Raw genomic sequence first — 12,817 nt, forward strand, 5'->3', positions numbered from 1 at the left:
ATGACCATCGGTAGACTCAATTAGAATTTCTATGCTTAACGGAAATTATTAGAAATTCATATTGTGTCTGTGTCCTTGTTCCACATAATCTCATTATGCGAAATACACTCATTCAATATCTCGCCATATTAACAGTGCGGATAACACCGTTCCATTCTAAATGGGAATGACATGTATTAATAATGTTTTAATTAAAGATTCTGAACTTTAATTAAATTCATTATGAACATTGCTTTTTTATTATTATTCTTAAACATTATCCTTTCGTATATAACACGTATATACAATGTTTAAGGTCACATAAATAATCATGGAATTTTTATTGATGTTCATAAAATATTCATAAATATATGCATATAAAATAATGAATAAACTCTTTTATTAAATAAATAATAAATATCCTATTACATCTTATGTTTTTAAGACACAATTCCCAACAAAAAACACTATAGCATAATCAATAATTTGAGTTTTAGTATATGAAACAAACGAGTGTGATTGATTTTTAAATATTTCATGACTTGTACACTAGTTGTAATATGTGTCATAGAACTATCTCCTATCATTTTCCTTTAGGGCATTTTGTATTTGCGATTATGAAGTTTTGAAAGTACATATTGGGAAAGAGAGAGAGAGAATAGGGAAGAAGAAAACAGTCCGACCGCCTAACGAAAGCGCTTTTCTAATCGGCCTTCAAAATACGCCCATGCGCTTTACGTCGATCAATCTACACGATGGTGGAGTCCATATTGGTGTTTTCTTCTTCGTTTTTTTTTTTTAGCCGTAGGTGTCATAAAGGCGGTCATTCCACCATTGTTAGTGTTTGTTTTCCCCCACCAATCTCTAGAGATCAATGTGGATTTTGGTTGTTTTTGTTGATATTGGTTGTGTTCCTCATCAAGCTCTAACCTTGTGTGGGTTTTGTTTGTTGGTCTTAGTTGTTTTCCCCCACCAATCTCTAGATCTGGATGGGTTTAGGGTTGTTTTTCATCTTCTGTATGTCTTTAGCCAGATTTCTCGCTTTGGCGAGCTTGATATAAAAGAATACTGGCTTTTAGAGATTGGTCCTTGTAGAGAATTTGCTACAGCCCATTCGGGAGAGCCAACTATGGAGAAATAATTAAAAGAGCCCAAAGAAGTGTTCCAAATTATGTCCACTATTAGACCTTGGATCCCTATACTAAGATGCTAATGAATATACCAATTTTAATTTGTTGTATCAAGTTTTTTGTACTGAGATTTCTTTAAGTTTTATGTTTTGTTGTTAATGAAATGTTGTTTTGCATTGACGGAAATTTAAAAAACTTACCTAATTAAGGGGAACTGTCATTCGATGACATCTTGTATTTTGAGAATCATCCCTACTTATACCCATGTACAAACTACAAACTCATTATAAAATATCAAAGAATGACTGAAGAATCCGTGGACGTTCCAGACCACATAAAATCCTCTGGTTCTTTCTTCTATAACTTTGGTTCTTTCATTTTTAAGTTATTACATTCTACAAAAAATAAAGATACTCAAACATAGAATTCGAATTTAATTTTTATTAAAATCAGTTTACTACACCATACCTTCCCAATTCCTTGTAATTATACTAAAAAAAACGAGAATATTCTGCGCTAAAGTTTGAAAAAGAAATAACATATCAATAGTTGAAGGATACAATTTTGAACGTTGGACTTAATTTTTTATATTTTTTAATGTTGATATGACTTTTACGTGATGATCAGACAGTTTAAAACCATATTATTTTACATCTTATGACATAAATTATAAAAGAATTATTATGATAAAACTAAAAAAATAAATTATCAGTAATTTTTATTTTTTAATTATTAAAACTGTATTAGAAAACATTTATTTTATATATTTAATATAATTTTAATTAAATTTAATGGTTAACAATTGATAGAGGCATCTCAAAAAAAGTCTCAAATTGTAATTATAAAAAAGTTAAAATGTAAAAACCTATTTTACAAGGTTTTTTTTTTTTTTTTTTCTCTCGTGAAATATTTTACTAGTTATACTACTCATGGAGGGAAGAGTGTGCCTCAGCTTTCTGCTTTCTCCACGAGCACAGCGACTTTTATTTGGCTTCTATAGGAGGTTGTTTTCGTGGGCCCGGCTTGGTGTGTGTGTCGTTGCATTTTCTGCCCGCCAACGAAACACACCGAAAGCGCAAAAAATAAAAAAAATAAAAAAAATAAAAAAAAAACTCTAAAATTTTTTAGGTCTCCTTCATTTTGTGAATTCAAGTTTTTAATTCGAATTAAAATTTACATTTTTAAGAGTTTTTAACTGTAATAAAAAAATTAAATATAATATTTTTTAAGAATTTTTATATAAAAACTTAAAATTAAAAACTCAAATCAATAAAATTAACAAGACCTAAAATAATAACTCACAATAAAAACAAGAGAATTTTCTTCAACAAATATAGGGACCGAGAACATTTAGATCTTGTTCATTTCATCAATTTGAGTTTAAAATTTGAGTTTTGTTATAATAAATTTTTTTTACAAATAGTCATATTTAACTTTTTTACTAACACTAATAAGCTCTCACATAAGTCACATTTCAACTCGAATTAAAAATTAGAATCAATGAACTAAACTAATTCGCTGATTCGAGTTGAGATGTGACTTTATGTGAGAACTTTTTACTGTTAGTAAAAAAGTTACATATAACTGTTTTTGAGAGCTTTTTTACTGTGATAAAATTTAAATTTTAAACTCAAATCGATAAAATAAAGGGGGCTAAACATGTCAATTTATTTATTCAAATAATTTCTTTTTTCTTTTTAAACAAATAAAAGCAATTTCAAATCTACACGTGGCAACACGAGATGCTCCTAATCGGACGGTGGTTTTTAAAACAGCACAAAAACAATCTCGGCCCTTTTTATACTTTTCGGAAAAAAGGACAAGCGTGAAACCCACTCTGCTGAAAATCTCTCTCTCTCTCCTTTTCTACTTTCACCTTCTCTCTCTAGACAATGCGCGCCCAGTAGAAAAATAGAGAGACTCTACTCTCACACAAACACAGAGAGAGAGAGAAACAGAGATGGGTGTGAGAATGAGCTTTTCCTCTGTATAACCCAAAAAAAAAAAAACTCTTCTTAGCAGAAGATGGCAATGCAACAAAATCCTTCTCTGACGTTGTTGGACGCTCTCTACTGTGAAGAAGAGAAATGGGAAGAAGAAGACGAAGAGGAAAAGAGTGAAATATATAACAACAATAATATTAATGGCGGAAAAATCTCTTCTTCTTCTTCTCCTTCTGATCTGTTTCAGTTTTCTCTTTTGGAACAAGACCTGTTTTGGGAAGACGAAGAGCTCGTTTCTCTCTTCGCCAAAGAAGAGCAACAAAACAAGCAAACCCAATATCCCGATTTCGAAGAAGAAGAAGAAGAAGAAGAAGAAGAAGAAGAAGAAGAAGAAAACTCAATGTCGTTTCTGAAGTTGGCTCGTCGTGAAGCTGTGGAATGGATTCTCAAAGTCAATGGCCATTATGGGTTCACCGCTCTCACAGCGGTGTTGGCCATAAACTATCTGGACAGGTTTCTCTCCAGCCTTCGTTTTCAGAGAGACAAGCCATGGATGATTCACCTCGTGACTGTCACGTGCCTCTCCTTGGCTGCCAAAGTTGAGGAAACCCAAGTTCCTCTTCTTCTAGATCTCCAAGTACGTATATATATTATAAAATTTTCTCAGCTTTTTTCCTTGTTTTTTTTTTTTTTGGAATGTGAAATGATATGGGTTGTTGTCGTATTGTAGGTGAACGACAGTAGCAAGTATGTGTTTGAAGCGAAAACGATACAAAGGATGGAGCTTTTGGTGCTGTCGACGCTCCAATGGAAGATGCACCCGGTGACTCCTTTGTCGTTTCTTGACCACATCGTAAGGAGGCTCGGGCTAAAAACCAATCTCCACTGGGAGTTTCTTAGACGCTGTGAGCGTCTTCTTCTCTCTCTTTTCTCTGGTAAGTATAATAAGTAGTAATAATAATACGGTTCTTGAAGAACTTTATGGAGCTTTCAATGCGTACAAAGAACATGGGAGAAGATCAGAATTCTCATATATATATATATAATTTTTTGTTTTGATCTTGTTATAGATTCAAGGTTCATTGGTTTTCTTCCATCTGTATTGGCCACTGCAACAATGATGCGTGTTATAGACCATGTTGAGCCATGTAATGCTATCGAGTACAAAACCCAGCTTCTAAGCGTTCTCAAACTAAGCGAGGTAATTAATTTTTTTTTTCTTTTTAATTTTTTATTGTCAAACCGTTTTCATTAATATAACGGGCAACTACATTATTTGGTTATTATTAATGACAGGAAAAAGTAGAGAAATGTTACACTCTTATCGTTGAGTTATCAAGTGGCTATACTAATAATTACGGATACAACAATAAGAGGAAGATAAACGAGGAAGTTCCAAGCAGCCCAAGTGGTGTTATAGATGCCATTTTCAGCTCAGATAGCTCAAATGATTCCTGGTCCGTTGTCTCATCATCATCATCATCATCATCGGTTTGTTCATCGCCAACACAGCCTCTCTTCAAGAAGAGAAAGGCAGAGGATCAGCAAATGAGATCATTGGCTTCACTTAGCCGTGTCTTTGTTGACATTGTCGGAAGCCCTCATTAAGTTCTCCTTGTCCTTTCTTTCTTATTCTCTTTAATTATATAGTAATATATAATTGAAGGAAAAAAAAAACAAAAAAGAAATCCATATTTAAATTATTATGATATCTCCGGGTCATTTTGGTGCAATTTGGAAAGTACTGTACTTTCAGTGCACAGCGCCACTTCTGATCCACCTCTCATCGCCGCTTTAATTTACCAAAATGTCCCTACCGTGTAAATGTCCCCCAAAGGCTTGGAAGTGGGACTTGGAGCTTGTGACGATGGGTGGGCTTTTCATGAGAAGAGAAGGGACAAAAGAGGCAAATCGAGAACAATATATTTATATATATAATGTGTATAAAGTCAGTCCACTTCCCTGTATTTTCTATCCCGCTCAGTCTCTCTTTTGGACCACACCTTTATTTTGAAACGATATTTCATATAATCATAAATAAATTCAAAAAAAAAATTTGTTCATCTTGTACATATTGTTATTCACTAAAAAAGAAAAGATAAAAGCATCCCATATTGTTTTTTTCTTTTTCATCTCACTAATTGAAGTCCATTTAGAATTTAAGTTTTGTTACAGGGAAAAGTTCTCAGAAATAATTATATTTAATTTTTTTGTTATAGTAAAAAGTTCTCATATAAAATTATATCTCAATTTAAATTATAAATTTAAATCAGTGAAGTGAACGGTTTGATTCTAATTCCTTAATAAGTTTTTGGATAGTGAATTGAAAAAATGGGAAATTCTTTAGGAGAGAGATGGGTTCGTTTGTCTTTTGTTGGCATGTGAAGAGGAAAAAAAAAAAGTTGTCTGGAAGTGGGGTTTGATGGGGATTTGGTTTTTGAAGGAGACTTGGTTTTTTTGATTTGGGGGTTTGACTTCGTTTCAAGAGCCATCTCTCTCTCTTCTTTGTTGGAAGTGATCACTCCTAATCGCTTTGTCTAACCTGTCTCTCTCACCTAAAAGAAAACACCATCTTCTATAGTTATTATTAGATTTCGAGACCCCTTTTGGCTTCAACTGTGGATCCCCAATGGCTATAATCCCAATCCTATAGGGGTGAGTATAGGAGAATAGAATAGGTGTGCCATCTTTAGAAGTCTGAAAGGAACTTGTGAACCCTACGTCTCTTCTGCTCTCTGCTCAATGTCTTAGAGGTGTTTGATATGAGAATTCTTATTATAGTTTAAATTATTAATTGTGGTTTGGTATAATATATTTTTTTAAAAATATATGTAAATTAAAAATAATTTTAAATTATAATTTTAAATTTATAAACTAAATGTCAATTTATTTTGATTCACGTGGGATTTCAAGAGTTCCTCAGAGATTGGTACATAATCATTAACCGGACTAGTCTGGATACTGGACTTGGGAGAATTACAATTTTTATATAACTTGCTTTAGAATTCTCATTAAAATAGTTGACATTTTTGCTCTAGGGATACTTTCAAAGTCTGTTATGCTAGGTGCGTGTATAGCAATAAAAATTCTGCATAGAAAAAAGTGACTGAATCGTTTTTTTTATTGAATTTACTTCAGATCTGTTGGATCAAGTCTAAACATTTAACAGAAACATATATATTGGTACAGAAAAAGTGAATGTATCGTTCTTTTTAGTGTTCATTCACAATTCTACGTCTCTTGCGGTATAATTTTGACCAAACACACACACATATATATTCACTACAATATGTTGAATTTTTGAAATGTCCATAATTTTTTTTTGAAATGCATGTGCTTTCACATGGCGTTTTGCTTGGGCCGGGTCAAATATACGTGGAATCATCTAATTACTAATACAAATTTGGAAGAAAGAGAAAAATATGTTAAGATTTGAGATGAATTAAAATTAATAGACCAATAGTTTACATAAGTTAATAAATATGTCAAATTACTGTTTTTGTCCATAACTCACCTGGTTATGAACCATAACTTGACAAGTTATTGTCTATTTTTGTCCATAACTTGTCCGGCTATGAACCATAACTTGACAAGTTTGTCAATAATTTATCTGGTTATGAACCATAACTTAATAAGTTATGACATATTAATTTATATAACTAAAAATTGACCTACATACTTTTTTAAGCTTTTCATATTAGCATATTTTCTACTATTTCCGTACAAATTTTAACAGCTAGTGGATTAACTTGTTAATTACTTTATATAAGTTGGCTTCAAAGTTCAAACTGCCAATGGATTACTAACTACTCTTTTTTTTTTAGAAGATTAATTTAATTTCTGTTATTGGCCTCAAAAGTCAAAAACAGTAACTCGGGATATTTGTACAACTCGATTGTGATTCTCCTATAGCCTTTTTGTACTTCTCGCTGTAAAACACACACACAATATTAAAGAAGCAGATATTTGTTCATTATTTATAATTGTTGGCTAGAGTGCGTCTACTACTACTACTACTGTTAGTGTTACTTTATGTATTTTTATATGATTGAATCGAAGAAATTTGTTTTTATGTTTAAGCAAAGACATTTTGGGGTCAAACAAGTCGTTGTCTAAATCTTCCTACTCCATGTCTTTTGTTTCTTCTAGTGGTTTCTTATGTGTGCATTCAAAGAAAGGTTTTTGTTGTTGTTTTTTTTTTTTTTAAATGGAATTAAGACTCTTTATATATATATATATATTTTAAACATTTGAGTTCTTGAAATTATCTTTATAATTGGCTGAATTTCATGGAACTAAACTCCACTTTGTTCATTGGGAAGATCAAGAAACCTACTATTTGCTCCAGCAAAAATTTTGAATATTTGAGATCATTGAAATTGGTGAATAATTTAGCTACGACTTTAGCGATAGCAATAATAATAATAATAATAAATCCATAGGCATAAATGTATCAATGCAAACTAAAAATGTCAACATTAGACTTAATCTTGTACTTAATTACTGTATCTGCGGAATTATATATAATAGGAGAATTACAATTCATGATGACTAATTGTTCTCATATTATGTTAGATATCATTATTATATATAGTAAGAGGATCAACGGTATTTTTGAACGTCGACATTCCTTTGTTTCTTAAATTCAACCTTTCTTACGTATTATTTTTGCTAAACATGTTCTTTTATATATTATTTATCTGATTAGACTAACTCAAGAAGATAAGAAAACCCACATTCTTTTTGAGCTAAAGTAATGCGAAAGTTGGTGATACCCCATTAGTAGAAGACTACCATATAAAGTTTACATTCTCTTGGCCATTCCTTTGCGTGGAGATTCATGATGCTTATTTTAGTGGATTCTTAAATAGGGCATGCTTCACCCTTTTGTTTGTTCTCTTTGCTTTGCTTTGCTTTTTTTTGTTTTTTTTTTTTGGTAACAAAAAAAGGAAAGTATATTTTGCTTTTTTCACGTGTTATATGCCTATATATTAGTTTTATGAAACCGATGAATGCACACTGTACATGCAAATAACTGGAGATATTGACACTAATATAAGCAAAAAAAAAAAAAAAAAAAAAAACAAAAATAGAGAAGAAAATCAAAGAACGTTGTCAAAACTTGTGTACTTTCAATTAATGCGTATCATTCTCTAGCTTCAAATTGTGTCGTTATTTATAATAAATGCCCCTCAAACCCTTGTATAAGATATGTCAAATTGTGTCATTTTAACCAAATAAAAGTAAAAGTCTTCCCACAAAAGAAAAGAAGAGAGATATTTAATTGGGTTTGATGGTTTTGGTTGTAATTTGATAGACTCTCCCACTCATCCGATAAAAGGCAAAAAGCCAAAAGGTGAGCTGATTTTGAATTTGGGAGACAAAATCTTTGATTTTGAGAAGATTGTCTTTGGTCATTTTTTTTTTTTCTCTTTTGGTTCTGTTTCTCTCCTCTAAGGTTGGTAGAGTACAGATGGTAGTCCATGCATGCTAGTGATCATGATTCATGAGAGAGAGAGAGAGAGAGAGAGAGAGAGAGAGAGAGAGAGAGGTGTTTTTTCAAAGGGAAACAGCTTGCCACCAAAGACCAAAGATTCATGAGGTCAGTTTGTCCCCACACCAATAATTGTAGAATAATATGATGGCTTGGGGGCTTTAGCTTGGTGATCTTAAAAAACCTTCTTTTTTGACCTAGTCCTTTTTTTTCCTTGCTTATAATATATCTCCTGTTCTTATTGTTCTTCATTTAATAAAATCACATGAATATTATCTTTGTTATTCAAATTTGGACCAAAACCTCCCTTTGAGTAAATATTCTTTTCTCACAGTCACAGCTGTAAAGTTCAAAGGACACAGAGAGGACCATACAGCTATGTGGGTCCTCCCTCTTTCTCTCAATACACCTTTGCTCAAGTTCCAGCCAGAAGGGCGTTTGTTCTTTGTAGAAGTTGGAAGGAAACAACAACTTCTACAGTGGCAGTAGTCAGTATTATAGAAACATGAAATTAATACTCTTTATAGCTACTAGTATAGTCCCCATCTTTTCTTTTCCTTTATCTTGTGGGTAATTGATGGTGCTTTTGAAGGCACTCCAACACACACACACACACACACACAATATATATATATATATATATATATATAAACACACACACACACATATATCCCAACTGGTGTTACTATGTATAATAAATTAGTAACAGGTAAGCTATATGAGCAGCCGGATTTGAATTCGTGTCAGACGTGGAATTACTGTATGTAATTACTACAAATCCCAAATCATGGCTTTAAACTATTATCTTTCATTAGTTTTTTTATTTTTATTTTTTACAAATGATAGTGGATACTTCCTTTTAATAATTCAAATCACTGTTTTCTTTCATCATCCAATTGTTAGAAGTGAGATGTATACATGAATTTTGGAATGTATTATACTAGCGTTACCAATAGTAATACATGTATACACATGCTATAAAAATTCAAAACCATTAAAACATTACATAAATTTCCTCAGCATGTTACTAGGTATTTGCAATAAAAATTGAGTTTTGTCAAACTGTCCTATGTTATGGCATAAATTTCCTTTTTATATATGTTATAAGATGTAAATTTGAATAATAACTATTCATGCACAGGGTCAAAAAAATTGTATTAAATATATGATTTTGGTGCTAAGTAGAGTTTACCATTTACTAAGCTTTTAGTATTGACTTAAAGTTGAACTTCTACATGTTAGTAGTCATGGTATTAATTCTACAATTTAAATTGATGTATGCGTCCTAAATTTTACAACAGTAACTAAGTTAAAAACACATTTTTCAACCAAAATAAAAAAAAGAATTGAAATTACATTTTGCATGAATTAATTTTCTAATATTGCACCTTATAAATTTATATGTTGGTTCATTCTGAATGTAATGGAATTTAATAAAAGGCCTTTACCTTTAGGATCAAATTCAAAGTTCAAGATGCTATGTTATGACAATATTTGTAAAGTTTAAGAGGACGAAACATGAAAGTTAGAATGAAGATAATCAAATTACAGGTTAAATTCGAGGTTAACGTGACTGAGACTAATATAAAAACCCTGAATTTAAGGCTCACTGTAATTATTCAATATATCGAAAATAGAAGATACATAGGTTTCTTTTTTTTTAAAAAAAAATTGGTGAAAAATTCCTTCTCCATTATCACACTCGCAGTTATACCCTACTAGGTTACAAGCACATTAATATATCTTGCAAAGACATAACAAGAATTCAATATTTACACACACACACACAGAGATATATATGGTCCCCAGAGACCTGCAGAAGTGTCATATAGCCTGCATAGTTGCACATCCATTGTGTGAACCATATAATTGTGACAAAGTATTTCCATCTCTTCTCTTACCAACAGTAAATATTGACACTACCCGATTGGCATCCTATGTGTTTTTCTGTGTATTGGTGATCCATTTCCTTCCCAATGGTCACAATCTCTTGAAAATGCCAAAAACAGAAACCCATCAGCCCGGCCCCGGGCCCAACATTATATATGTGTGTGTGTGTGTGTGTATAGATGCACATACATACATTTATATTTATATGTGTGTGTATTGGTCATCTTGGAACATTCATGCAAATTGGAAAATCTTTCTATTATTCATTACACCCTGTAATGTTTTCAGCACAAGTCACTCCATGGGAAATAATGTATACGTGTTTTTGTCTGTGACTGTGAGGGGCCAACCTGTTGCTTCGCTGAATAAATCTCTTATTACAAGTCATTGTGAAAGATGGTACGGGTCACTATTAAGATGCTCAAGATTGCTTGTCCTAATTAGAGTGTTGAGTTTAGCCAAATCTCCTACAAAACGCCAATTGCTACTGGGTCAAATGGCATAATTAGGGTGAGATAAGGTGGGATTTGAATTGAAGACCTATCCCGTATTATATATATATATATATATATAAAACATATTACAAGAAAGTTAATTAGTACATAATTAGGGTGAGATAAGGTGGGATTTGAATTGCTACTGGGTCAAATGGCATAATCTCTTACAAACGACTCCGACACTTTAATTAGTACATAAACCTAAGACTTGGTGCAATATTATTAGCGTCTCTATTTAAGAAATTATTACAAGAATGTCAAATTTTATAATAAGTACATAAATGTATGCCTCATATATACATATATACATACGTACATGTATATGTATGTATATGTGTTATTTCATTGAAGAGAGCATACCCAAATAAAAATGGATGTTTTCATAAGGAAGCCATCGAAGGCTTTCCACAAATTGAGATTTGGCCGTAGAAGGATCGAATTGTATCCGAGGAACAGGGGGATACAAAAAAGTAATAAGAGAGGCACACAGACCAATCAATCGTATCGGTCGTATTCTTGAATTTGGAATGAAAAGAGGAGTAATGCTTCCTAGCACGGGACACAGAATAAGACCACTTAGATCAGAATAGCATTCATAGAAATGTTCTAACATAGAGTAGAATCGAACATTGAAGAGATTAGTTGACAACAGTAAAAGGGAGGCAGGTCTAGTTAATATAACCCAGCTCAACAAACACACTACTCGTTTAGTTCGTCGATTCGAGTTTTTAATTTAAGCTGAGATGTGACTTTTATGTGAGAGATTTTAACTGTAATAAAAAAGTCATATGTGACTTTTTGTAAAAATTTTTAACTATAGAAAAATTAGAATTGAAAACTCAAATTAGTGAAATGAATGATGTATAAATGAACTGAACTCAAGTTGCTCAATGACAGCTGCGTTGGAAACGTTGTTAACTCGCTATAAACAACCGTCTTCTGGAAACTATAAATCATGGAAGTTCATAAAAGCTCACTACTTTAATAAAATAAATAAACTGGAAAACCTTTAATATTATCTTCCTATTCAATGAGATCGACATAACTATTTATATATATAACTGTAGTATAATAATGTGTCGTGCATGGAAGGGAAAATGTTAAAGGAGATCGGAAAAGTAGCATTCATTATTTATGGAATTTATGGCAAAGAGACTCCGTTATGTCTTTGTGGTCCACAAGTGAATTAATTGAAGGGGTAAATGGGCCTCTAACTAAATCAATGTTGTATATATATGGTATTGGTATTATATATATCTCTCCGTTAAGAAGAAAGAAGAACGAAGAAATTAATGGGTAAGAAGCCAAATGGAGTCACCCTTTTGGTCTCAAGAGTCCCTTTAGAGAGACAGAAGAAAAGGACAAGAGCAGTTTTAGGTGCATTCAGGCATGGCATGTCCCAAATCAGAGAAACTTGGCCGCCATACTGCAAGTATGTCTGGCTTCTCAGACAAAGATTTGGGTATCTTTTCACAGGCAATAGATCACCCAATCCTTATCTTGGATAAACATTTTTCTTAATTAGGGGCTGTAGATTTTTTTTTTTTTTTTGGAGCAATTAGGTGACAAAATGTAACAACTAAAAAATTTACCCAAAAAAAAAAAAGAAAAGAAAAAAGAAACACTCAAAATTCAATCTTGAGACGATCTTGTGTATTTATGTAGAGGAATTTCTGAAGTATGACTCGTCTTTTTTAACTACCAGTAATAGTTGCTATTAAGTTTTCAACTGCATGATCTCGTGTGTTGTAAATTTTTAACGTGGACACTCATAAATTAAACTGTAAAAATTTAATCTGACAATTAAAAACCATACTTATTAATAAAGGACATGTTTTACCATAAAAATTCCCTTATTTAGCGGATAAATTTGTCGTAATACTC

The 12,817-nt window shown here is 32.0% G+C and overlaps 1 protein-coding gene across 1 annotated transcript; it reads left to right on the forward strand.

Moving 5' to 3' along the window:
* Nucleotides 1-3,014: 3,014 nt before the first annotated feature.
* Nucleotides 3,015-5,050, forward strand: LOC21410070 (cyclin-D3-1). The gene is made up of 4 exons (XM_010109563.2): nucleotides 3,015-3,689; nucleotides 3,783-3,987; nucleotides 4,123-4,253; nucleotides 4,349-5,050. The coding sequence occupies exons 1-4, from the start codon at nucleotides 3,135-3,137 to the stop codon at nucleotides 4,658-4,660; spliced, it is 1,203 nt and encodes a 400-aa protein (XP_010107865.1). The 5' UTR covers nucleotides 3,015-3,134; the 3' UTR covers nucleotides 4,661-5,050.
* The last annotated feature ends 7,767 nt before the right edge of the window (nucleotides 5,051-12,817 follow it).

This window comes from Morus notabilis, unplaced genomic scaffold (assembly GCF_000414095.1).
Source record: "Morus notabilis unplaced genomic scaffold, ASM41409v2 Scaffold45, whole genome shotgun sequence".
NCBI classification, from domain to species: domain Eukaryota; kingdom Viridiplantae; phylum Streptophyta; class Magnoliopsida; order Rosales; family Moraceae; genus Morus; species Morus notabilis.

Coding starts and splice junctions, on each gene's coding strand:
- LOC21410070 (XM_010109563.2), top strand. CDS start 3,135: ATGGCAATGCAACAAAATCCTTCTCTGACGTTGTTGGACGCTCTCTAC. Junction 3,690..3,782: donor CTCTTCTTCTAGATCTCCAA/GTACGTATATAT, acceptor GTCGTATTGTAG/GTGAACGACAGTAGCAAGTA. Junction 3,988..4,122: donor TCTTCTCTCTCTTTTCTCTG/GTAAGTATAATA, acceptor ATCTTGTTATAG/ATTCAAGGTTCATTGGTTTT.